Source organism: Oryctolagus cuniculus, chromosome 2 (genome assembly GCF_051225735.1).
Source record: "Oryctolagus cuniculus isolate XC-2025 breed Fujian yellow rabbit chromosome 2, ASM5122573v1, whole genome shotgun sequence".
NCBI classification, from domain to species: domain Eukaryota; kingdom Metazoa; phylum Chordata; class Mammalia; order Lagomorpha; family Leporidae; genus Oryctolagus; species Oryctolagus cuniculus.
The window spans coordinates 177,708,617-177,735,039 of record NC_142868.1 but is presented as its reverse complement, the minus strand read 5'-3'; the positions used below and the strand labels follow the sequence as shown (position 1 = coordinate 177,735,039).

The following is a 26,423-nucleotide window of genomic DNA, read 5'->3' as shown; positions in this document are numbered from 1 at the left end:
AAGGGTGCGGAGAGAGGCCTTGGCTGCCGGGACTCGCGCGCTGGCCGCTTCTTCCTTCCTGCGCTGGGGTTGGGGAGCAGACCCAGGGGCAAGCGCCCCGGAGCGCGCCCGAAGGTGCGGCTGTGGAGAGCCAGGCCCTGGGGTCGGGGTTCGGCACCCTGAGAGAGGAAACGGGCTCAAGTCTCGGGGCGCCGTCCTGCCGAGCCTGGGAACCAGGAAGTTCACTCTTCTTGCCCCAACTTTTCGGGGCCTGCGCCAAACCCTCGAGCGGGGATCAGCCCCCCTACATCAGAAGAGCCCTCCCCTGCTTGAGCATTCCTCTAGGAGGGAGGGGCGCGGCCCGGGAAGAGACTGTGCCGTGGGGGTCCTGGCTCCGGATCCAATCCTCTGCCACATCCTCCCTTGGTCTCTCGCTTCCGCCCCAGCCTGCCTGTGTTCAGAGAGAGGACTGAACTCTCCAAGCAAAGTAAAAATCCCCCCACCCCGAGACTCATCCAGGCCCCCCCCTTCCAGGAGCCCAGGTACACTGCACCCTGTGGTGAGGGAGCGGCCAGGTGTCCTGTGGCTGGGGTTCGCAGGCTGTTGGCCGCTTTTCCCCAGTGGTGGCAGAGCCCATCGGGGATAGTGCCCCTTGTGAAATTGAGGTTTAGGGTCAGCTAGCTGATGAGCAGTAACCTTTCAACCTTTCCCCTTACTTGCGAGACACCCAAGATCAACATACAAGTAACACGCGAACACGGGACACCTGTGACTCTGAGAGATTACAGGACCTGTTCTGTATCACTCAGCTCTTGAGGGCAGCACCCATTGCTTCTGCTCCCAAATCCAATGCAGTTTCTCCACTGTGTATGAACCTTGCAAGGAGTCTGGCGTCCCCGTTCCCTTAGGTAGACTCCCTCTAAAGCCTGCCCAGTGGAAATACTGGGTGTTGTGTAGCCAGGACCCGGGTCTGGGCTGTATATGTGGCATAATGCACATAGGGTCCTGTGTGTGCCCAGGGCTGGTGCTAGGATAATGGGACGTTTGTATCCGGCTTACAGAGTACAAAGCACTTTCACATGTCAGCCATTGGTGGGCCAGCGTGGCCCCTCTGGAAATTTCCTTTGCAATCAGAGTCCGGGTATCCTTAAGGCTTTTAATCCAGGGGATGTTTTTCAAGCTGTGAGCTTGCAGCTGCCGTGGCTCGGGCTGGAGAAGGGGGTTGGATGACAGATGTGGAGCTTGCAGAAAGCTGACCCCTTGGGGCTTCCAGTGGGACATTTTGCCAAAAGGAGCACCAGAGAGATGGAGAGAAATGTAGGCAGGGGGATTCGTGCTGGGCTTTGTTTTCCCCGAGGCTGACCTGTTACCATTATTGTGTAATTATGATTTGCAATTTCCCTTTGGAAAATTCATGAGGGTTATTTTTATGCTTAGTTGGAGGGGAGAGGGAGACCCGGCTGGATTGATTTTCATATAGACAGAGAGATCAGCTGCCTACTGTTTTGGTTTTTTCCTGGTGCTGTCACTTAAAGGAAACCCAGGGTCATTCTGTGCCAGGGGTCTCCCGTGCAGGAGAGGAGGGTGATGGCGGTTTGCCAGGGGCAGCGGGCTTTGTCCACTGGGGCTTGGAGCCCTGTTGCTGTGGGTTTGCAAGGCACTTCCTCAGAGCGCGCGAGCTTGTTTTTCTGCGAATCCCTCTCATCCTGTCTCCAGACGCTCCCCTGATCTCCTGGCAGCGTACGTACCCGAGAGGAGGAACGTGAAAGTGCCTGTGTTTGCTGACTTTGGGTCTGGGTTTCTTGGCAGCCCTGACTATCTGAGATCGGCCGAGATGACCGAGGTGATGATGAACACCCCATCCATGGAGGAGATTGGCCTCAGCCCCCGGAAGGACGGCCTTTCCTACCAGGTAGGTATGGAAGTCCTGCTGACTCTTCGCAGGGTCTCACGGCTCTTGCTGCGGATGGAGGCAGACTTGCTTTTGCTTCCGAGCGCCACTTGTAAAGAGCTGTGTGATCTCAGCAAAGTCCCCGGATGCCAGTAGGCCTCAGTTTTTTCATCTGTAAAATGGGGCAACAGTAGTCCTCACCACATGGGATCATGGGAGAGCCACAGCTTGGTGAGAGGCGGTGCTGAGGCGGTCATGGCTGTTGATTAGCCATCTGGCTCTGTGCACTCCTCCATTCACAGCAGCCAAGGAGGACGCACTTTGTGCGTTTCAGAGCTGCCTTCCCAGCCATGCTTTAGGCCACGGACACATGGCTGTGAGGAAGGATGGTGTCATGGGGCAGGGGCTAGGCCCGCCCAGCTCTCTTTCTAGTGCTGATACCTGGCCAGCTGATTCAGGTAATGTTCCATCTCATTAGAGCTGCGGAGTTGTTTCTCATGGGTGTTGTTGCTGGAATCTGACTTCGGGATCCAAGAGCACAAGGACCACAGAAAGGAGCCAAGGCCTCTTTGCACCCTGGCCCCACTGCTCTTGCTGGCTCCCCGTACCTGGCAGGAACAGAGCACTCTCCCTTACCTCTGGGGCGGTGGACAGATTTCGGATTAGCAGGGAGAATTCCTAGGCTGTTCAGTTTGGGGGAGGGAGCAGTTTGTTTTTAAGGGAAGATGTTGGGGCCAGGGAAATGAGTAGGGTGACTGGCCCAGGAGAGACAAACGAAGGTGTGATGGGTCCATGCGCCAGATGCAGTCGACGCCCAAGCACATTGTGTGTCACCTTATCCACCTTCACTGTAGCTCCCCTCCGGGGGAATGCTTGCCCTGTTTCGTGGCTGTACAAACAGCCTCAGCCAGAGCCGGAGACTTGGGTCTCCAGCCCCAGAGCCTTGTTCCGCTCGTGTATCCTGTGTCTGCTCCTTGGGCTGATTCTTGCTGGAGTCTGCGCTTGCTCTGGCGGGTCCTTCCTCAGAACTAACTGTTCCAGGGGCATTGACTTTGTAAAGAAACAGAATTCTGGGGCGGGTGTGCTGGGGAGAGGCTGGTCCAAGAGAGCCAAGGAGGAAGCTTGGGTTGGGGGCCCGACTACAGAGCAGCTAGGGTGGGTGGGTGGGGCTCCAAGAAGCCCCTTTGTCTTGTGTTGGTGCACGCAGGCCCTGTGCAGGCTGGAACACCAGGATTCTGTTAGCCTGCATGGGCCCAGGGGATCAGGGGAGAATTCTCGAGGTTGGTTTTATGTTCTCCCCCCGCCCCCCCTCCAGAGTGGGTCTGAGAAAGGCAGCTGAGGGCTGCACAGCAGTGGAAATGTAGCGAAGTTTCCTGGCTCACCAGCTGGGCTGTTTTTGGATACCAGTTTCTAAGCCACTGAGTCAGACCGAATCTCTTGGTGGTTACAGGTGAGGTTTCCTTTCAGTTTGGGTTAGATTTCCACCACGGAACCTTTCCTAACTCAGTCCTCACTCTGTCTTGTGTGTGCCTGTTACATTCTCCCAGGACCAAGGGCCATCTTCCCAGACCTTCGGGTCCCTGTCGCCCTTGTGCTGGGCCTAAGTGTTGGGGCAGGCGGCGATGGAGGAAGGGCGAGGTGGGGCTGCAGTGGCAGGAGGAGAATGAGACCACTTCTAGGCTCCAGAGGTGTCTCAACACTGCTGGGCGAAGTCCCCAAATCTGGGGTTGCTGCACTGGGGGTCCAGTTCACACAGCCTCTCGGGAAATCAGCTCTCCTGCCTGGTGAGGGCCACTGAGCAGTTTCAGTGTCTTCCCTGGAACTTCAAACCACAGTGCCACAGGTGATTTCAAGAAGGTCTCTGGGGTGCCGGTTGACAAGAAAGAAAGAGGTCATAGTATCCGGCTGCACAGCATCTACTGGCCATTTTCTGTGTGTGACCTGCTGTGAGAAACCAGCACCCACATACACACCTGGACACAGGCAATCTGGCCTGTCCAGGTGAGGGGATACAGAGGCTGTGGTTGATCTGGGTATGGGTGATACGACAGCAACAGTCAATCCAGGTGCGGGCAATAGGAAGTGGCGGTTAATCCAGGTGTGGGTGAAAAGGAAACAGCAGTCAGTCCAGGTCTGGGTGATACAGCAGCTACAGCCAATGCAGGTACAGGTGATATGGAAATAGCAATCGGTAGAGGTATGGGTGACACCAAAGAGACAGTGCAGGTATAGGTAATTATGGAAGCAACAATCAATCCAGGTGGAGGTGATAAGACAGTTAATCCAGGTACAGGTGATGTAAAGGCTGCAGCCAATGCAGGTCTGGGTAATGCAACAACAGCTACAGTCCATCCAGGTTCAGCGGATACGGAAGTGACCATCCACCTGAGTACGGGCAGCAACACTGACATCTGATGGAGTCTAAGAAGGCTCAGAAGAGGGAGGTCAGACTGGGGCTGGTCTTTGAACGAAAACCAGGTCATTGAGAGGGCAGCTTTATCTTGTGTGTAACTTTTCCAAAATCCCTAGACTGGCCCCTGTGTGTGCCAGGTGCGGGGCCCTGCCCTGAGCTGGTCTGACAATGATCGAATGACAGATGCTGTCTGGCCTCCCTCAAGGCTACTTCCATTCAATTCAACACATTCCCACCAGAGCTCTGGGGCTCGGCTGGGCCCGGCCCTTGGCTGGAGCTTGTCCTCTGTGCGTGCTGGGGCCCGGCTTGGAGCTGGGGGCGGAGGATCTTGGAGCCATGTTCTTGGCTTTACTCCTGAGGATAAGAATAGCACATGGCTTTTACTCAGACCTGCTTTTCCAAGGGACTGAGAGTGGGAAGGAGACATCAATCCAGACTTGGCAGATGAAGTACAATCCTGGGCTTATGAAGTGACCTTGGAACAAGGTCATCAAATAAGTGGTCCGCTGGATTTTGGCCAGGATGCTCTCACCTTGCAGGTCTGCCGACAAGGAGGCTTTCCTGATTTCCCAGTGCCAGATGTGACCTTTTCCTCAACGCCAGTGGCATTTTGTACTTTCCAGTGATGCCAGGCTGGGCTTTGAGGATGCGGGGCCTGCCTTATTTTCCCCTTGCCCAGGTCCTGGAGGGCAGGAGGTGGCTTATTATCATCTTTGCACCCTTCAGCCACCACCCAGGGTGGCTGTGTGCTCAGTGCCTTCCCAGAGCAGGTGCTAAGTGGACAGTGGTCCTTGCAACGCAGTCTCCTGACTCTGAAGCCAGCACCTGCACTTCTGCCCCAGCCTCCTTAGGGAGCTCTGGCCCTGCTTACCCAGGCCTCAGGTAGATGCTCTTTTTGATCTGAAAGATTCAGGCAGACCCTGCGTATTGCCCATTCTGTGAGCATCTACAAAAGTCAGCAGAGCCTGTTTTGTCTTGCCGCCCATCTGCGGAGTCAGTTCAGAGTGAGTGAGATCCAAGTCTGCACATTCACTTGGCGCGAGTTATGACGCCCCGTGGGCTGGGCTAGTAAATGCTTACTAGAAAGTCTGAGCAGTCTCAGGCAGGTTGTGGGCAGCAGCCAGCGTGGAGCTGGTTGTGGGGGGTCTCTCTGGTGACTGCGCTGCACCTGGGACCTCCAGGGTCTGTTGTCCAGCACCGTCTTTCTTTCCCACCTGCTGGACCCTGGCTCCGCGTTGTGCCTGATTTGGCTTGGGCTCTGAATGCAGAAGGGTCCTGGACGGCTGCCTGTGGGCACTTGTGCTGCCACCGCCCAAGGGCCCTGGGACCCTGGCCTTGCCGCGTGACTTCTGCCCACACAGCACGCTGAGGCTGCACGCTTCTGTCACCCTCCAGAAGGCCCAGACACAGGTGTGGCTTCTGCATTTCCCCTTGAACCCCGCTACTCCTCCAAGCACCTGGATCAGGGCTGATACCTTTCTCCTTCCCACAGCTCTTGAAATTCCTCCCCAGCCCCTCCCCTCTGCCCTTTGGACCCCCTCTGCTGTGACTCTTGGTCACATAACCCCTGCCCGGGAGGGCTCTCCTTCCCAGGGAAGCCAGGGAGGATGCTGTGTGGACCAGAAGGTGTGATTCCTCCCCCCACGCAGTGCTGAGGCAGGTGCACTCTCTTTGATCAGCAGAGCTGCAACTCTCCAGAGCCTCCCAAGGAGGAGCCAGTGAGACCCTGGTGGGCTGATCTCTCTTCCCTCCGCCCTGTTATTTGCCTCTTGCAGTCTGGGAGCCTTAGCTGCAGCCCTGCTTCGAGGGGTTGGCAGGACTCCCAACCAGCACTTGCTCTTCACTCCCTCTCCCCTGAGCTGGGCTCCCCCATGCCATTCCACCCATGTCGAATGTGTTTGACACACGGGATGGGTTAAGCCCCAAGCCGGTTCCTGCTCAGGGTCACGCCCCCTGCTGCCCATCAGCCCCTGTTGGTGAGGACATTCTGGACATAACAGCAACATTTGTGTCATGTCCTCAAGAGCTTGGGAGGCCCTGCTGAGTGGTGTGCAAGTCCCTTTGTCATCAGGAAATCATGTGCACAACTTCAGCCTTAAAGCCTGCAGTCATCCCCAGAGAGACATACAGCTGAAATTCCAGAACACTGGGCAGGAGACATTGACTGCAATGGCCTGAGCATCGTGTGTCCTATCCCTCTCCTTCCCTTTGCTATGAATCTAAAATGGACCACTGGGGCCCCAGGGCTCCGGGCTCCTCTGAGTGACATCGGCCTGGTCTGCCCGTGCTGCTCCTCCATGTGAATCCTCCCCTCACTGTGTCCGATCAAGTCAGCTCCTCCCCTCCCTCACGCAAAGCCTTGACAGCAATGCCACGTTCAGCATAGTGGGAGGCCCCGCGGAGGGTCCCCCGTTCCCTTGTGCACCCCAGATCACAACAGCGAGTCTGTAGCCTGGCCAAGGAGAGAACAAGCATCCCTCACTTCCCCAGCCACGTGCTGCACACTAGAACCTTGCAGCCTGGCCTTCTCTCAAAGGGTCTGTGTTGGGCCCGCGGGCTCCCTCTGCCAGAGGCTGTGTGTTCGCCCTGCCACAGAGCCTGGGGCTGTGTCTCAGACCGCTCTTTGTTCCTGCAGTGCTGGGCACAGTACCCTATAAACAGTTACTTCATGAGCGTGGAGTGATGGATTGGGCCCTTCCTCTCTCCTTTTCCTGCCATGAGAACCACCCCCTTTACCCTGGCAATCCCATAGCGTGGATTTTTACAGGATCAGCGTTTTTCAGTCTCCCGCGTTGGAGAGAAAGAAGGATTGTACAGCTCGGGAGAGGGGTGCGTTTGGGTGGCTAGTCTTGTGACTGCAGCCAAGAGCTATTCCTGGGTGTCTGGTGAGTGTCCTGGAATGATCTTGCGGGAGTGAGTGCTGAAATAAGCCTGGGAGGATGTGAAGACAGGCCCTCATTCACACAGAGCTTAGACTTGCTGGGGCCCGGGAGCCGCTGTGCTGCCTCCGCCGGCCTGGCCTCTCGCCTCGCTGCCTGTCCTGCCTGTGGCCCCAGGCCTACCTCAGAAGGATCACACATCAGTGAATCCACCCCCACCCCCGCGCCTGCTGCTCCACTCCTCTACAGGCGCGGATTCATGCTGAAAGAAATCTAATTTGCCCCAAGTTTCTCCAAATTGTTGTCAAGCTGGCATTTTGACCTTGAGTGTTTTGAGCCCCAGTCCCTCCCCAGTGGGCTGCATTGATTTGCACTGTCCTTAGCTCATGTCGGGCAGACCATATAAGAAAGGCCACTTAGCATTTTTGCTGAAACAGTAGCAACTGCTTGCTTCTTGGCCGGAAGTTTCATTGGAGCCAACAGGAAGGAAGGTTCTAGATCTCTCACATAATGTAGACTTGGCCGGTGCAGAGAGACTATCACATGTTGCAGTCCAGAGGAGGTTTGCGTCTAGGCCTGGCTTTTTCCTAACTTGATTTGGGGGAAGGGGCAGGGAATTGTTCTCCAACAGAATTTAAAATAGACTTTGATTTCATCATGCATCTATTCTGGAGAGCTCAAAGCACTTGTCCAAACTGGATTGAAGACATGTCCTTAGCTCTCCCAAATTCCTAAATATCTGTTCTAGACACAGTCCTATGTGAGGAGACTTCAAAAAGTTCATGGAAAAATTGGAATTAGAAGATGTTTATTTTGGTGCAAAAATTTTTTGCAAACCATGTGTAGATTTTTCATCATACAAATGTTTTATAATTGTGAAGACTCCTATAAGCTCTGTTTTGTTCATCTGAGAGGCAGAGAGACAGAAAGAGATTGACAGAAATCTCCCATCTACTGGTTCACTCCTTGAAATGCCAGCAATGGTTGGCTCTGGGCCAGATCTCAGCTGGGAGCCAGGAACTCAGTCTAGGCCTGCCACTGGCAGAGACCCAACTACTTGAGCCATCACCTGCTGCCTCCCAGGCTGTGTGTGAGCAGGGAGCTGGAGTCAAGAGTAGAGCTGGGACTCAAACCCAGGCTCTCTGATGAGATGCAGGCTTCCAAAACAATATACATATTTTTAAATTTATTTATTTGAAAGTCAGAGCTACACAGAGAGAGAAAGAGAGGCAGAGAGAGAGAGAGAGAGAGGTCTTCCATCTGCTAGTTCACTCCCCAATTGGCCGCAACGGCTGGAGCCACGCTGATCTGAAGCCAGGAGCCAGGAGCTTCTTCCAGGTCTCTAATGCAGGTGCAGGGGCCCAGGCACTTGGGCCATCTTCTACTGCTTTCCCAGGCCATAGCAGAGAGCTGGATTGGAAGTAGAGCAGCCAGGACTAGAACCAGTGCCCATAAGGGATGCTGGCACTGTAGGCAGTGGCTTTACCAGCTGCACCACAGCGCTGGCCCCAACCCAAACAATATCTCAATCAATATGCCAAATACCTGCCCCTAGAGTATCATAATTATGAAATAGTTTTCCCTTCCCTCCTCTCTGTTAATTCATATTTCAATGATTAAGTATGTGTTTTATTATCTTTATATTTACTTTTCAAATGTTTAAAAGTAATACAGCCTAGGGCTGGCGCCGTGGCTCAATAGTCTAATCCTCCGCCTGTGGCGCCGGCACACTGGATTCTAGTCCTGGTTGGGGCGCCAGATTCTGTCCTGGTTGCTCCTCTTCCAGTCCAGCTCTCTGCTGTGGCCCGGGAGTGCAGTGGAGGATGGCCCAACTGCTTGGGCCCTGCACCCGCATGGGAGACCAGGAGAAGCACCTGGCTCCTGGCTTCGGATCAGTGCGGTGCGCCGGCTGCAGTGGCCATTAGGGGGTGAACCAATGGAAAAGGAAGACCTTTCTCTCTGTCTCTCTCTCTCACTGTCCACTCTGCCTGTCAAAAATAAAAATAAAAATAAAAATAAAAAAGTAATACAGCCTATTGTGGAATTTCTATTTTCTTCTTGACATTTTTTCTTCTCTAGTAGTGATGTGATCAGCATGTACGTAAATCACAAGTTAGTGTTTTAGCATCTTTTGCCTTTCTTTTCCAATGCACTTACACTCTTACATGCCTAACATCATACATCATGTGCCTGCAGTCTTAGCAGCATTTAAATCATCGGTATCAGGTCTTTACAGTTCATCTTAAAAATGCTCCCAGGGCAAGTGTTGCGGCACAGTGGGTTAAGCTGCTATCTGGGACGTCCGCATCCCATAACCAGGAGTGAGCCTTGGCCGCTCTGTTCTGACCAGCTTCCTGCTCGTGCATCCTGGGAGGCAGCAGATGATGGCTCAAGTATTTGGGACCCTGCCACCCACATGGGAGACCTGGATGGAGTTCTGGGCTCCTGGCCTTGGCTTGACCCAGCTCCAACTGTTGCAGGCATTTGGAGAGTGAATCAGTTGATAGGAGATCTCTGTCTCTCTCTCTCTCTCTGTCTCTCTTCTCTGCCTTTCAAGTAGATGAAAATAAATGCTCCAAAGCTATCCTTTTAATAACTTTACAGTATTGTCAACCAAAACCTAACATTTCTTCATCCTCTAATTGCTGAAGCTTTTAGTTCCGATGTTTTTTCTCATATATATAATGTGATAATTTATATAGAATTTTAGGTATATGTTTTTGCATGATTTATGGGAGTCTTAGGAATAGAATTTCTGAGTCAAAATGGGACAGGGTAAGTGTCCATGTGTTGTGTGTTTTCAGTATACACTTGATCTTAGCCAAAAGACCAACAAGAAATTAGATGTTATTGTTATAAAGGCAGTATTTATTTTAGTGGAAATTCAGGAAAATGAGAGAAGTACAAAGAGGAAAAAAGAAACAGCCATATTCCTCTCAATGACACAGTTTGATACGTTTGGTTTCAGCATTCTTAATGCATTTATATTTAAGAAATAAAATCGATTACACTGTGTATGCTCTAGTGAATCCTTTTCCCACTGAATATGATGTTGTATTCATGTTCTTGTCACTTGATTTTCTGTATAAAATTGGGTTTCTTCTTGTTATGCACCATTTATTATTGCTGAATATTTAGGTTGTATAATATTTTGTTCTTACAAGTAACACTTTCAACATCTTACATAAATCTCTGCACAAGTCTGGTTTGTTTCCTCGGACTAAATTCCTGGAATTATCATTACTGCCTCGAAGAGATTCGACATCATCAAACCTCTTGATTATACAGCACTTAAAAACAGAAAAACATCGATAAGAGAGTTGATCAAACATGAGCTCCCAGCAGTGAAAGCTGGAGCAAATAGAATCAGGGGTGTCAGCTCCACAGAGGGGATAATGGAGGAACTTTAGGGTAGAGCCAGAGAGGTTTTGGTTATGTTGACAAGTTTAGGAGATGTGGATTTTAACTGGTTACTTGAGCATGAAAACAACAATTGCTGATGCTTACCCAGCACTGCTAGTTAGCTGGTGATCATGTACCTGACACACCTTCGGGATGACAAACCTGTATGGGTCAGTGATTGCTTTCTTTGTCTCCTTCATTCTCTTAATGACATTGGAGAACTATATGACCTTGAAGACCATGAAGGTTGGCAGGATGCATTCCTAGTCCCAAGAACATCTTGGTTCTCCTGGGCTTCCGGGTGTGGCTCGTGGCATGTGCATGGTTGAGGAATACTGCTTCCCTGGACTTTAGGGGCTGAGCTCTAGATGTGGATCTGAGCATCCTGCAAGTCTCAGGCTCAGTGCCCAGGGGGCTTCTAGCCAATGACTCTACAAGACTCCAGGGGCCTTGCAGCATGCAAACAGCCCAGGCCAGTGTTCCAGGGAGGTCCACACATTCATGGTGGTTTATGAAGTTAATTTAGGTGTTAACACAGACAACTTGAAGAAGTTTGTGCATTTCGATGGTCACACCTATGGCATGTAATACAGGTTCTCTATTCGTGGAGTGATAGAATTTCAACACACGAGTGGAGAGAAAATGTAACATGTACGTGGATTTCACAGGAATGATGCAGACAGCAAGCACAAGCTCCACAGTGTGGCTCTTATAGGCGACATCCCTGGCGTTACCCCGAAGGAATTTTTTTGTTCCAAAGTTGAGTGTGTCCTAGATGGAAGCATTGTTAAAGCTCAGCTAGCACTGAATTATAATTTCTGTATTTCTCTGGATGTTTGTTCCCTCAAATGTGGCACTTTAATTATCAGGATCCTTCCTGGCTATTTTCCTTGGCACTTTGGGACTGGAGATTTTCATGCCAAATTACTTCTTAATAACGCTTCTGTGTGTCCACCACTTCCCATCTGAACAAAGCCTAACGCAGGAGTACAGCTGCCCCTGGGGCACCCAGAGACTTTCCAAGAAACGTGTCGGTGGGGAGAGTTTGCAGGAACTCCATTTCCACATCTTCAGCCCCCTTCTGCAGCTTTTCTTACGTTGCCGTCCCTGCAGGCAAGTCTCCCGTTTCCTCTTCCTGCCTTTCCACGGAGCTCACCCTGTTTCCTCTCCACAAGCGAAGGACCTGCCCACCTTCCCAGATCTTTAAAGCTGCCTCCCCCAAGTATAGAAACCCTGGGAGCCTCAAACAAGTGAACTGTTCCAAACATAACTCTCTAGGAAGCCCCATAAATCATCCATCTATCCTAGCGAGGAACCAAATCAATAAAATTTTACCTTTGTGTTTTGGAACTATTTCTGATGCATGTGGTCCTCGGAGCTGCAATAAGCCAATCTAGAATTGTTTTCTTTCATTAACAAAGCCTTACAGTCATGGGACATTTTTTATAATGTTAATTTATTTACATAAATGAGTCTTTTTATTGCAGTGAAGTAGAAAAAGCTAGTGACTAAAAATTTTAAAACATAAGTGTTATATTAAGAGAAGTAGAATGGAAATATAGCCTCAAATAAAGAAAGGAATAATCTAATATTTGACTTGAGCTTGTTCTTTTTTTTTTTTTTTTTTTTTTTTTTTTTGGACAGGCAGAGTTAGACAGTGAGAGAGACAGACAGGAAGGTCTTCCTTCCGTTGGTTCACCCCCCAAATGGCTGCTACAGCCGGCGTGCTGCACTGATCCGAAGCCAGGAGCCAGGTGCTTCCTCCTGGTCTCCCATACAGGTCCACAGAATCCCGCGCCCCGCCCGGGACTAGAACCCCGGGTGCTGGCGCCACAGGCAGGATTAGCCTAGTGAGCCGCGGCGCCGGCCAAACCATGGGGCACATTTAAGAGTGCCATAAAGGTATTATTTTAAAGTGTTACTATTCATAATATATCAGAAGGCTTAGCACATTCAAAAGGAAGGCATAGTTGTTCAAAATTCTTTTAGGAAGGACACAAACAGGAAGCTTGGAAAACACAGACATTTACATGGTCCTAAGAATCAAAGCTGTGCGAAAGGGCAGCTCCGAGATTGGTCCAGGCACCTTGATGTGGTTGTCCTCCTCAGTAGCATGATATTGGGTCACTCAGGTGTTCTGTGGACACTGCCAGTGACACCAGGCTCAGAACTCCTCTGCATAGGGGGCGAGTGTTTGGCATCTCCACTTGGGATGCCTGTGTTCCATATTGGAGCACATGGATTTCAGTCCTAGCTCTGCTTCCGATTCCAACTTCCTGCGAATGTGCACCATGGGAGGCATCAGGTGATGGCTCAAGTGCTTGGATCTCTGCTGCCCATGTTGGAGATCTGCACTGGGATCTGGGCTCCTGGCTTCAGCCTGGCCCAGTCCTGGCTGTTGCAGGCATTTGGGGAGTGAACCAACAAATGGGATATCTCTCTGTCTCGCTGCCTTTTGAATAATAATAATAATAATAATAATGCCCCAACACAGAGAAATCATGGGCTGAGAGCCTGGATAACTACGTTCTAATCTTCGCCTTGCTGTTCTCTGTGTGATCTCAGCAGCTCTCATCAGCTCTCCAGGCCTTGGCTTTCCCTTGTTAGAAAGTTGAATAGTGGGGTGAAGTCCTCCATCCTCGACCCACTGGGGTTAAACACCTGCTTCCCTTCCTCATTTCAGCCTCTCAGATTTGTGAGGACATCGTTTGTGATCTCAACAACACATCCTCCTCTACAGTTTTAAAATATGAGGGTGCTTCAGAAAGCTGGTGGAGGAGGGAGTAGAAAGATAAGTCTATTTTGGTGCAAAAAATTTTCAAAACCTAGGTGTAGTTTTCTTATAGTACCATTTTCATACAGTTTTTGAAAACCCTTTGAATGCATAGATTTAAAACTTTTCTGTACCAAAATAAATTTATCTTTTCATTCCCTTATGTATGAGTCTTTTGAAGTATTGGCTGTTATCTTTCAAACTGGACTTACAAGTTTGTCTTCCTAATGATATTTCTTTTTCTCCAGGCCAACGGTTCTTGAACTTTTTAGTCTCAGCCCCTTTTACATTCTTAAATTAAAATTATTTAGGACCACCCAAAGAGTTTTTGTTTATGTGGATTAAATCTTTTGTATTTATTGTTTAAGAAATTAAAGCTGAATTTTTAAATCTTATTAATTCATTTTGAATAATAAAGCCATTGCACGTTAATATAATTTTTTGTATAAAAATAGACATATTTTCCAAAACAGAACAAGTTTGGTGAGAAGAGAGGCACTGTTTTACATTTTCTTGCAAGATGGTTTTATGTCTGGCTTAGGAGATGTCTAGACTCTCATGTGCCTCTCTGGTCACTCTGTTGCCATGTGTGTTGGTTGAAGTAAATTAAAAAAAGCTGGCCTATACAGACCTGTAGTAGAGAGGGAAGAAGCATTTTAACAGTCTTGTCAAACATTTCTGTGATACTTCACTAAACATCGGCTCAGGGGTTCTTTCTCGATTGTCAGTGATAATGTGGTATCTGAAACCTTATGAACACCTATTTTTATGCTCTTCTGTTAAAATCCATTAGCCTATCTTACACATCGAGTGAATCTTTTACCTCTGCTGGGTTTTCTGGGTAAGGCACTGATCATTTGGAAAATGTGAGTTCCCCGAGTGTGCAGCTCTTCCAAGGGTTGACACATTTCATCATACAAAATTTTTAAACGATCACCTTGGTTAATGGCTCCAGTGGACACATCAATGTCTTCAAGTATTAGGAAGCTGTCATGCTCATGGTGGCCAATACAAGTTTCCCAAAATTCTATTTTTCGCTTGAAAGCTCTATTTTTATCATCAGTAACAAATACTATCAGTTATTTGCCTTGAAGTGACAGACTCAATGTGTTCAATGTTGAGAAAATATCTACTAAATACCCAAGTCGGCATAACCATGGTTTGTTGGCCAGTTGTCCTTAGGGGTGAGAACGGTGTTCACGCATCAAGAGGTTAGTTCAGCCGCCAGCTCAGTGCCACCAATGCTTGTCCTCGAGGCACCCACTACACGTCACTGCGTGCTGGCTGCCTTTCCACTCCACCTACCACACGTGGAATCAAGTGTCTGTGTCGATATCTCATAGGTACAAATTTTTACCGCTTTATCAAGGACATCAAGACTTTGTTTTCATTTTAATCATGAGTGTGACATGGTGAACAATACAAGGACAACAAGCACACTTTGTAGCCCCTGAAATAATTCTTCTGAAGGTGCCAGCAGCAAGACTCAGTGTTGTCGTGTCATTGGTGCAGTGCCCATACAGTGGAAATGCATATAAGAGCTTAGTGCTCTTATGACAAAATTTTAACTCCATGGATACTCTCTCCCTGAAGGGAACCCGAGATCCCCTGCTCCAGACTGAGAATATGTTTGATGAGTGCAGGCAGCTCCTCGGTCAGTGCCCACGGGCTTCCTTGCGTGGAGTGTAGCTCTAGGAACAGGGAGAGCCCGGCTCACTTAAGTTGTCAGCATCATTGCTATGACTGGGATCAACTAAATTCTCCAGGCCTTCCACAGGAGTGAACATCAGGCAAAGCTTCTTGTTTGGGGGAACCTTTTTTATTTTAACTTCCAATGGGTCATGAGCTGATGGGTCTCACTTCAGGGTCAAGGTGAGCTGGTCTGGTGGTGTGCAGAGGCGGTACTGACTGACAGCCAGGCAGGGTACAGGTGTTTGCACACAGGGGTGGGTTGTTTTGGAAGCCATGTGGTAGGAGTTAGGAAGGGGACTCTAAAGATGGGAAGGCTGTGGGACCAGGCAAAGTAGTCACGATGTTATTTAGTTTCCAACGCAAAGAATGAGGGGATGGTTGGCAATGGCCTTGAATGTCAGTGGCAAGGTGGTATGTGAAACCTTCTCAATAAACCTTATGTGCTCTTAAGTTAAAATGGAATTGCCTGCCTTGCAGTGTAAGTGAATCTTTTACCTGGATCCTTGGGGGCTTCCTGAGAGAGACAAGGTGTGTATGTGGGATGTTTGTGTAGTGGCAATGGAGGTGCAGAGAGAGAGAGAGAGAGAGAGAGGCTTCTGCGGTGCCCAGGAGCCCTGACTTCTTTCAAGAGGGCATTGATGATGCAGCTGGTGAGGCACCCGCTGTGAAATCACCTATTCTAGATGATTGCAGTCTCTTCTCACCGCCCCCAGAGACCTGAGAGAGTTCTCTAACCTTCTAGAAGCCTCATGGATTCACTGGGCCCAGAGTTATCAGTAGCAATTAGCACTAATGAATTGGCGTTTGGAACTCCCGGCTTGCAGGATGGGTGTGTGTTTGAGAGATGTTTATGAAAGATGGTGTTTATCTGCAGGATTTCCTTTTCTTTCAAGTTTCAGGGCTGGAGGCTTAAGCACCTTTGATCCAGAGGAAGGAGGCCCAGCTGTTGTTGTAAAGCCCCAGACTCCTGCTCAAGGCCCCTGTTGGATTAGAGGCACCAGGGATGGGCAGGAGAGGGTGAGGTGGGCGTTCCACAGCCCCAGTCCAGGGAGCTCTGAGCGAGCGGAGCATCTCAGAGATGGGCAGAGACAGAGAATGTTCATCTGTCCCGGAGTCCGGCCAGTAGCTCCCCTGCCCTTCCTCCAGTCCTGTCTGTTTTACCACCTGCATTTCACTTTGTGAAGTCAGTAAAATGCAAGTAATCATAATAAAATTATAATAAAATAGCAGGAGGCAAGTATTTCAAAGCCGGCATTTCTTGCCTGCACATGGCGTCAGGGGGCAGGGTTTTCCTGTGCACTGGCTGCTGTGCAGGATGCAGGGGGAGATCTGCCCATTGTTACAAGCCAGCCCCTCCTAGGAAGGAATAAACACGTAAGGCCGATCCATTGTTGTTCTCCAGGAAAAATAAGAAACCCAGCGTTTGGGAGGCAGGAGGGGTCTGACGTACCAGGTGCAGGCCCTCGGAAGAGCCTGCGGCGGGAGGGAGGAGGTCTGGAGTGGGAAGACCTTGGGCTGCAGGGCCATCCCTGGGAGATCTAGGGGTTCTGCTGCAGCTGACCTGGCCCACGCCTTCAGAGAGGGAAGTGAGGAGGTCACAGCCCTTCCTCCAAAGGACCTGGCCTAGGGTTTGTGAGCACGAGCTCAGGAGAGCTGCTCATGTGCTCCTGTCCTGGGCTGCAGCTGTTGGCTTCGCAGGCCCGCCTGGAAATGCTCCGTGGGGACCCCAGCTTTGCGGAATGAGAGCTAGCATTAGGAACTGAGAGTTTATAGAGCGTGTTCACACATACCTGTGCTTGATTCTCTGCAAAGCCCACAGGATCTGAATTAGCATTAATCCGATTAACCTGAATTTACAGATGAGGCGAGGAAGGGGCTGGGCCAGACGTCCAGGGGACCCCACCACCCCCCACCTCCTCTGACGTCAGCGTCAGCACCACGGGACCGCTCCAGCCACGTCTGTGAATAAAGGCGTCCTCGCTTCAGCCGGAGGCAGTGAGGTTGAAATGACCACAGCAAGGTCACAGAGGCAGTCAGAGATGGGGACTGGGCAAAAGCCGGCTCTTCCAGACTCTGGGCTGCCTGTGGGTGCAGCTGTTTTCCATAGCAGCCCTGGGGTTCTTTTCTCCTCTGTGCAACTAGAGAGGGCAGGGGCTTTCTGGGCGGCTTTGTGCACAGAGCCTGGGGAGCTAGCTTGCTTATTTCTCTCGGACCCTCTGCCCTCACCCCCCAGCACTCCTCCTTGCTGGGTTCCCCCCCAGCTCCGGAGCTCTCAGCTTGCATTAGCCCTTTGTGTCCAGTTAACCACCTTTCATCTCCTCCACCTGCCGGTGTCCGCTTTCCCCATTAGCATTAGCATCTCTCGGTTCTGTGCCGTGCCCTCTGCCCTCTCTGTGGTCAGCTCGGCTGTTTGTCAGAGGGGCTGGCTCAGGGATGCACACGCAGGGCAGGGCGGCTCCCGCCAGAATCGCTCACATTTTCCATGCCAGGTGCCAGCTCTCCCCTCTCCCCATCCCAGAGGCAGCCAGGTTTAGGTCACCTGGCTTAGAGGCAGACAACTGATAGCCAGGTCCCCAAATTGGGGCTTTGGAGGCCCGGTGTTGCCTTTCAGTTCCCCTCCGTGGGTGAAATGGGAGCCGATTCACGGGCAGTGTTTCCACGTAAGCATAAAGCCTGCTGACAAATCCCTCATCACCAGAATGAGGCTTGCCCCAGGCTCAGTTCTCGGCTCAGGGGCTGCCTGTGTTGGTCAGGTCACCAAACACCCCGAGTCGGCCCAGATGGGCCTATTTTCATCATTGTCAGGCTTAACCATCCATCCAATGCCATAGGTAGCCATTTACATTTATATAACATTTATGTTCATATGCTACTTACATATACATTTATGTTAACAATATTTGGGGCCGGCGCCGTGGCTCAATAGGCTAATCCTCCACCTTGCGGCGCCGGCACACCGGGTTCTAGTCCCGGTTGGGGCGCCGGATTCTGTCCCGGTTGCCCCTCTTCCAGGCCAGCTCTCTGCTATGGCCAGGGAGTGCAGTGGAGGATGGCCCAGGTGCTTGGGCCCTGCACCCCATGGGAGACCAGGAAAAGCACCTGGCTCCTGGCTCCTGCCAGGATCAGCGCGGTGCGCCGGCTGCAGTGGCGGCCATTGGAGAGTGAACCAACGGCAAAAGGAAGACCTTTCTCTCTCTGTCTCTCTCTCTCACTGTCCACTCTGCCTGTCAAAAAAAAAAAAAAAAAAAACAAAAAACAAAAAACAATATTTGAATATGATTTAAAATGCCAGCCATGTTTTAAGTGCTCAATAGCCATGTGTGGCCAGCGGCTGCAGGTATGGGATAGCACAGACAAGGCTACCATTACTGCAGAATGTTCCATTGAACAGCACAGAGCTAACCAGCCACAAACTCTGGCCTCTAAACTGCATCACACCAACTGCTGCTTTCTCAATGGTCCTAAAGCTCCCTTGACCTTTCAAGTCAATCCACGTGCGTTCCTGAACCGTTGGGGCTGGCTGGAATCGGAGGCCACCTGGCAAATCTTCCCTCCGAAAATCCCATCCATCCCCAAGACCTCCTGCTCTTCCTGTGCAGCGGGGCCTCTGGCCCCCGGATGATCTTGGTGAGCAGCTGTTTGCCTTCGAGGTGCAGACGTCCACGTCCCACATAAAAGTGTCTGGCCTGAGCCCTGGCTCCACTTCCAATTCCAGCTTCCTGCTGGTGTGCACCCTGCAAAGCAGCAGGTGGTGGCTCAAGCATTTGGGTCCCTGCCAACCACATGGGAGACCTAGATTGAGTTCCTGGTTCCTGGCTTCCACTTGACCCAACCCTAGCTCTGGCAGGTACTTAGGGAAGGATCCAGTGGATGGGAGCTCTGTCTTTCTGCCCACCCCCAAGTTAAAGATTTCATTTTATTTGCAAAGGAGGGAACTTGGTGTTCCTTAGTGTCATAGCAGCCAACAGTCGAGGCAGCCTGGTGTGACAGGTTGCAGAGTGAGTGTTGGCAGAGGGGGAAAGGTGTAGAGCTGATTGATCTCAGCTGGGGGCGGTGCTGCCAGACCTGCCCTGCCCTGGAGTGAGAGTGGGAAATGCCTCCTAGAGGCTTTTGCTACAGAAGGAAAGGGCTTTGTTGTGTTGTGTTTGAGCTTTCTGCAGTCCCAACAGAAGGGACTCTGTTGGACAAGAGGTCTGCCAGAAGCAGTTTCTTCTGGGGGGGGGGGGGGCAGTTTTTTATTCCCGGCCAGTTCCTGCAGGCCAGCAGCGCGCCAGGCGGCCAGCCACCTCAACCCTACTCGTCATGCGCGTGGCGAGCTGGACTCCAGTCTTTTTTTCCACAGTCTCTCCCACCCTGCAAATTGTAGTTGCAACCTCTCATTTTTCTGCTGCCTACATGATTAAAAAGCATGACTTAGTGGAAAAATCTTGACCTCCTTGGGGTCAGCCTCTTAGGCAGCTGTCGGAGATAAGATTGTGCTGGCAAAATACTCAGCAACATTTTGCAAAGCTTTCTGTCTCTTTGAAAGGAAACCAGAAGCTGTTTTGGTTCTGGGTGCTTTTTATTTGTTTTTGGAGAGAGCTACAATTTTCAGAAGCACAAATGGGTATAATCTGATAATAAAATCTCCCATGGGAGGGCGAGATTGATTATTACAGTGATTTTTAAATATACAGTTAACAAGCTTTGTAAAAAAAAAAATTGTTAATGGTGCCTGCTTTGAGAATTTGGGAGTCAAAGTTCCCTGGCAACTGAGCCTTACCAGAAGTTCAACTCAGGCTTCCCTCTGGGGACTTAAAGGACCTAGTGGTACAGCTCTCCATAGCAGAGGCATTGTTTGGAGCAATTGTAATGACTGTGTTACTTGTCCCTTGCTTGGATAGGGGACATACACTGCAGTCTTTTTGAAACGGTGCCAAGGAAGACACTGGAATTTGAATTTAGCTTGTGTCCTCAAAGCATTTTGTCATCCTTGTGTTTGCCAAGAACTTGTACCCATCTCGTGGGACAAGCTGCTCACACCATTCCTGGAAGGGGGAAACTGAGGCACGGGGACTGCAAGTCCTTGCTGTCATAGACAGGGAATGAGGACCCGTGTATTACCAAGTGAACGCCTCAGCCAACAAAAGACTGACTTCCAGCCCGAAGCAAAATCCGATGCCTCCCACCCCAGTTGTCCTCTTCCTCCTCCTGCCAGCCTGGCCCTGCTTCTCTCCCTCTCCCTCTTCCTGGGCTTGGTGGTCATAATTCCAATGTCGCTTTTCACCTCTTCCAGTCATGAGGTCCACAGGCAGGCTCAGCCCTGGGCTGGTGCTATCAGAGGAAGGAGGCAGGGGCCAAGAGCTGTGCAGGGCCAGCTGTCAATCTCCTTGTGACATCTCACTGCTCTGCCTTGGGGCCCTGAAAGTTTAGGACACGCTCCGGATGGCAAACTCATCTTTTGAACCTGGGTACCCAGATGCCCTTCCTGGCACCTGTAGTAGCTAACTTGGCCCTAGAGTCTCCCTCAACCTGCTTCATCAGTTTTCTCTCTGTGAAATGCGGACATTGACCCAGGGGCATCCTTATATTTTCCAAAAGGCACAGGTTCCCCAAACCGCAGAGCGAGGTTTGAATACTGGCTCAACCATGTGACCATCAGAGACCCCAGGGTCTTGTTGTCCATAGGGTGGCAGTGAGGCCGCAGCAAGTTGGTGTCTGAAAAGCTTTGTCACCTCTTCTCTGCCTTCCAGTCTGGTTTGCCTTGCTCCCTCCCAGAGCTCATGCTTGGGACACTCACCCCCAGGGAGGGACTCCGACCCCACGGAAGTGAGGAGGGGGCCCAACCAGCCCACCTGAGCCGCTCCCCATGCAGCACCTGCCAGTCTGTGTGCCCGGCGTAGTCCACGGCAGAATCCTTGGGCTGGCTGCAGCAGGTGGAGAGAGCCCAGAGCCAGGGTCAGCTTCCCCAGCCGCCTTTGACCCACCCTGGTCCAGCTCCTCCGTGGCTTGTTTTCTGTCTGGCTGCCATTACAGTACGTTTTATGAGCCTTGTTAAGTCTTTAATGATGCCTGGTTGTGCAGCTGGCTTAAGGCTTAATCCCCAGCAATAGGCCTTTATTGGATAAATGGTTAATAATCACTTGTCTGCAGGGATTGGGGTGACGTCGCAGAGGCCCATGACTCCCCGAAGCCCCACGTGCCTGTGACGTGGTCAGAGTCAGCCAGGCAGCATTGCAGGGGGCTTGGGTGCAGTAGGACCAGCACCCTCAGAGCAGCATGAGAGGTGGGGAGGCCAGGCTCGTAGGAGAGCATTTCTTTCACCTGCTGATTACGGACGACACCTGTGGGCCGCCATGGGTCCGTCTTTATTGGGGCAGCCCCAGGTTCTCTCCCCATGTTTTCTCCACCCACCCCAACTCTTGCTTTCCTTTCCTTTGCCTTGAAGAAACACTACAGCCTTGGGCCAGTCTTTGACCCCTGTGGGCCTCAGTTTGCCCTTGAAGTTGCTATGTCTGGGATTTCGTGAGCCCTGGCACTCTAGACAGAGGCTCTCCTCTCCAGCTCTAGGATGTGTCGCCGCGGGCCGTGGGCTGTGAGTGGCAAGGGACCAGCAGCCCAACAGATTAAACACTTAAGCTGCTGGGCAAAGAATTGGGTCAGCTGTGGCCACAGGGCAGTGCACAGTGCAGCGGGAATCCACAGAGCAGACCTGGCCCTTGGTTTTATAGCCTGGCTTGAGGTTTCTGCCAGCTCCGGGCAGGACACACAGTAGGTATTAACAAAACGCCGCTATGTTGACAAGACCCTGGAAAGAACTGCAGACTCTTCCAGGCGTTAAGCCGGCGAGAGGCTGGGAGGTGCCTGCAGGTGGAGAAGGTAGGAAGGATTTGTTCCCAGCTGATGGACTGTGGCTGGCGGCTATGCCTCTGTTCAATCTGGCTTTGACTTCATAATGACACCGGGATCATTTCTCACCCTGAGGGGCTGCGTGGGGTCGGGGCACAGCCGTGGAAGTCAGACTGCCCTGGGTTTGAGTCCCATTCCACCCCTCGCTCGTTTCCAGCCTGTGTGGTCTAGGATACTCAGCCTGGTTAAGCCAGGGAATCTTTGTGGTAGCATCAGCAGCACCTGTGTCCAGCATGGCCGTGCTGCCTGTGAGCACCTGCTAGCCAGCTCCCACTGGCCACACTGAATGCCAGGGCGCCTCTTTCAAGCTTTGGCCAGCTGCAGAGACATAACTCACTGTGATGACGTGATTTGGAAGTCTTTTGTGTGTAAATAAAACAAAGAGTACAGTCACTCCCACCAGCAAGACTCAGTGGCACTGCCCCCAGACGTTCAGCTTCAAGGGTGGGAATCAAAGCCCGGCCTTGGACAGTTTCCTGTCTTGCCCTAGCCTAGAACTGACTCCCCCAGCTCCAGCCTCAGACCCGCTGCAGTGGCCGCGGGTGTGGGGGGGTGCCCCTGGCCGACCCCAGCGCATGCGTGGGAGGCGGGTATTGCACCTCGCTCTGCAAGCACTGACTGATCGGGTGCCCGCTCTGCTTGCCTTCCAGATCTTCCCCGACCCGTCAGACTTCGACCGCTGCTGCAAGCTAAAGGACCGCCTGCCCTCCATAGTGGTGGAGCCCACAGAGGGGGAGGTGGAGAGCGGGGAGCTGCGGTGGCCCCCCGAGGAGTTCTTGGTCCAGGAGGACGAGCAAGACAACTGCGAAGACACAGCGAAGGAAACCAAGGAGCAGTAGAGTCGCTGCGGCCTCCCACGGGGCGGTGCCCGCCGGCGGCATCGGTCCCTGAACTGTGTTTTTCCCATCGTGGAAGGCGAACGTGAGCCCCGGTAGTTCTGAAAATGTCAAAGGAGGCTTCCGTTTTGCACCTGCGACTCCCCGAGTGGGTTTTCTTTCGTCTTTTCTTTTTCTTTTTTTGAACTGTGGCGAGCAGTGGAGCCCTCTGACAACTTGCAAGGTCTTCTGAGAAAGGAAGCTGCTCAGAGCCGGGGTTTGGGGTGTGGGCGAGCGATCGTATCAGGGCTCCGGCAGCCAGGGGCGGTGCGGGGTCCCTGGGGGGGCCTGGGGTGGGTGTGGGGGCTGGGCAAAGAGAGCAAGGAGCTTGTGGGGTAAGGAAACCAACTTGGGGCTAAGCGAGAAAATGCCTGACTTTAGGAGACATCGGCAGAGAAGGGCAGCCAGGAGCAGCTCGGGGAGCCATGGCTCTGGCTGCGGGGGCAGCAGGAAACCAAGTCTTCATCTCTCTCCAGCCTCACCACTGCCACCCTGGGCTTCGACTACAGGTGTGCTGGCCTCTGGTGGGGGGGGGGTGGGGAGCAGGGGAAGCCCCTCTGCAGGGAATATGCAGGAAACCAACAGCACCCTGCCATCCCCCTCTAACTGCTCCTGCCAGGCTGGCTCATAGAGCCCAGGGCTGGCCTTTGAGTAATTCACCTCTGATTTGTCCTTTTGGCCTCCCAGCCCTCTGGGAAGTAGCAAGAACACACCCTGTCCTTGGATGCCCTCAGGCAGACACCCAAGCAGGAATGTCCCACCCTAGAAGGCCCCCTCCTCTCCCCAGGCCTTGCTGTCAGAGTTCGGCAGAAGCAAGGACCAGGTCAGCTTCATCCACGCCCTTCCCTCTCCTTCCCGCCATGCTGCAGCCTTAGCCACAGTAGCCAGCAGAGCTGTGCCTAGCCTGCTGTGGATGGCAGCCCGTCTGACCAGCTGCAGCTCCCACTCCCATGTGGGTTCTTGGCCTCTTTCTCTTGTGGAGCTGAGTGAAGAGTAGAGGTGGCTTTTCCTGGTTCTTGCTGGGCAGATCCCGAGAGCTGGCACAGCCTGGGAGTGGCTGCATAGTGGTGACGAGGCTCTGATGAGACAGACCCCTGCCTTCTGTCTGTTGTCTCCGGACACAAGTGGGAAGCGTGATGAGGGAGCACTTCTACGTCCCTCCCCAGTGGTGGGCTTCGTCCCTTCCACTTGCTTCCTGCAAGGGCATCAGGTGCATGAGAAAGTTCGCCTTGGACTCAGAGCTGCTTCTCATGGTTCAAAACCACGTGGAGCAACAGGCTGCCGGACAAACTCTCCTGCCCTTCTCTGTGTCTGAGCAGGGCGATGTGGCCAAGAGGTGGACTTGGAGCCTTCCTTGGGCTAAACGCAGCCAACTGAGGCACCCACGGTGTCCCCTCAGGTCTCCAGTCGGTCCAGGTGGACCCCCGGATTGGACTTGTGTGTCTAGCAGTATTTAATACCTCAAGGTTAATGGGGCTCTGGGGCGTGTGGGGCGGGGTGGACGAGGGTGCACTGTGGGTGCCAGTGGAGTTGGCTCTGAGATGCTAGAGTCGCCCTCACCCCTGCTTCCTCCCTCTGTCGCCTGCCTGTGTCACACACATCGATGGCAATAACTTCTTCCGGCTCCTTGCAGACGTGGGAGAGGCCGGCAGCCTGCGCCACGAGGGGGCTTCTGTCTCTTGTCCCACTTGGCTCTGTGCTGGCTGGGACGGGTTGCTCAACCTTCCTCATTCCCACGTGCAGTTTCTCTTCCCTCTCTCCCTTTGTTGGGGGGGGGGGGTGGGTCTTGCCTTCTCAAGTCCTGTGTTTTGGTGTCTCCTTCTCATCTGCTACCCTGTATCATCTGTCCTGGTCTTGCTGTGTGGTGGGAACGTGCTTGTAAACTGCGTAACACATCTACTCTGTGTCTGTGTATGTTTGTGGGGCTGGCTTATTGTCCCGGCTGCACGGCCGTTTGCAGTCTGAGCAGGCCAGGGCTGGCAGCTCCAGTCAGGCCCCTCAGCAGCTGAGCCTGTTGGGAGGGACCCAGCTGCTCTTGGACAAGTGGCTGAGCTCCTGCCTGGCCTCCTCTCTCTTTTTCTTTTTCTTTTTTTTTTTTTTAAAGTAATTTGTGTGTATTTCTAACTGACCGTATTGAAAAAAAAATCCTAGTATTTCAGTAAAAACGCCTGCCATGAGATGAACCTCCTGTAACTTCTATCTGTTCTTTTTTGAGGCTCAGGGAGAAACTAGCATTTTTGTTTTCCAAACTACTTTTTGTCACTGTGACAGTTGTAAATAAAGTTTGAAAATGCTTTCCACTCTGGTCTGATTTCCCACTTCCTTCTCGCTCTGAAGCAAGGTGACCCTTCCGAGAGGCTGAGTTGGGGGTATCCGGGTGAGGTTCCTTGGGTATCCCACCTGCTGGCCTCTTACAGGGAGTCCACCGTGGTTTTTCATCATCTGGCTGCATGACAGCAGCCTTTTCGTTGGTGTCAGTGGTTCTCCAGTCTGGGTGCTCGGCAGAAAAGCACAAATGCCAGGGCCTTACTCCCAGCGACTCGGTTTCAGTGTTCTGGGATAGGGTCCAGGCACTGATATTTTCTAGAATCTCCTGGGGAGATTTTCACCCACAGCCAGGATTTGAACTCCCCTTAGAAAGGAAGAGAAGAGGAAGATACCCTGTGAGGTCACCCACAAAGGTGGAGGAGCGAGTGGGTGAGTGGCTGGGTGTGTGTGTGCAGCTATAGAGAGCTCCAGCCCCCATTCAAACCGTTGACTGAGTGCCTACTGCTTGCCAGGTAACAGAATGGCATGGGCCTGACTGTCCTGCTCCTGCTTGGGTACAAAATCGAATGACGAATGCGGGGAGCGCAGGCAGGTGTTCTGAGAGTGGTCACCGGTAGGGAGGGGTAGGAAAGGCTCCGGGAGAAATTACGAGGGGAGTGAGCAGAAGCGGGGCAAGGGGCGCCGGTGAGGCCTAGGTGCGGGGTCTGGGTTTTAGTCGCGGTGCAAGGCCTGGCCTGGCACGATGTGCACTTTCACACTGGCCCAGCGGAGAAAGGATCAGAGCAGGCCACGGTGAGAAGCCTCAGAGACCAGGAAGGAAGCTTCACAAGGTTTGGGTGAGAGAAGGAATTTTCTGGAGACTGTTCCAACCAGGAGAGACAATCGTTGCCTTCACCCAGCTCTTAGGCGTAATTGAATGATCCGTGCTCAGGGTGCACCCAGTTTTAATAGACCACTGACCCACTTCGACTTTAGCCTCAGTGAAACCACCAGGTCTGTGGATCCGCTGCCCTGAGGCCAAGCCCGCAAGACTTGACTGTCCTGGAGTCGGCTTTTCCTGTTCCTCTACAGCAGCTTGACGATGGAACTTTCTAGAATGTAGCCTTCTTGAACACAGCCCCTCAGAAACCTATTTTGATTGAGTCATCTGTGCAGAAAATCCCATGAAATCTACCAAAAAAAAAAAAAACCAAAAAAATAAAAACTGTGCTACTAGTACTAACAGGATGAGTCTTCAGATGTATGGAAAGCAAACATCTTTGAACTCCATTACCATAAACTTTTTGAAATCCCTTTGTGTACGACTTTTGCAAGGTTGCAGTATTTAATCTCAATATACAAAAATGGATGTCATTTCTATATA

The 26,423-nt window shown here is 51.9% G+C and overlaps 1 protein-coding gene across 2 annotated transcripts in view; it reads left to right on the top strand.

Annotated features, from left to right (window-relative positions):
* The window catches only part of LBH (LBH regulator of Wnt signaling pathway), a 30,635-nt gene extending 5,543 nt beyond the window's left edge, over nucleotides 1-25,092 (top strand). For both annotated transcript variants that reach the window (XM_070069734.2, XM_002709936.6), the window contains exons 2-3: nucleotides 1,789-1,891; nucleotides 22,568-25,092. In XM_070069734.2, coding sequence (XP_069925835.1) covers nucleotides 1,814-1,891; nucleotides 22,568-22,756 — 267 coding nt within the window. In that variant the 5' untranslated portion in view covers nucleotides 1,789-1,813 and the 3' untranslated portion in view covers nucleotides 22,757-25,092. The remainder of the gene's footprint in view (nucleotides 1-1,788; nucleotides 1,892-22,567) is intronic.
* The last annotated feature ends 1,331 nt before the right edge of the window (nucleotides 25,093-26,423 follow it).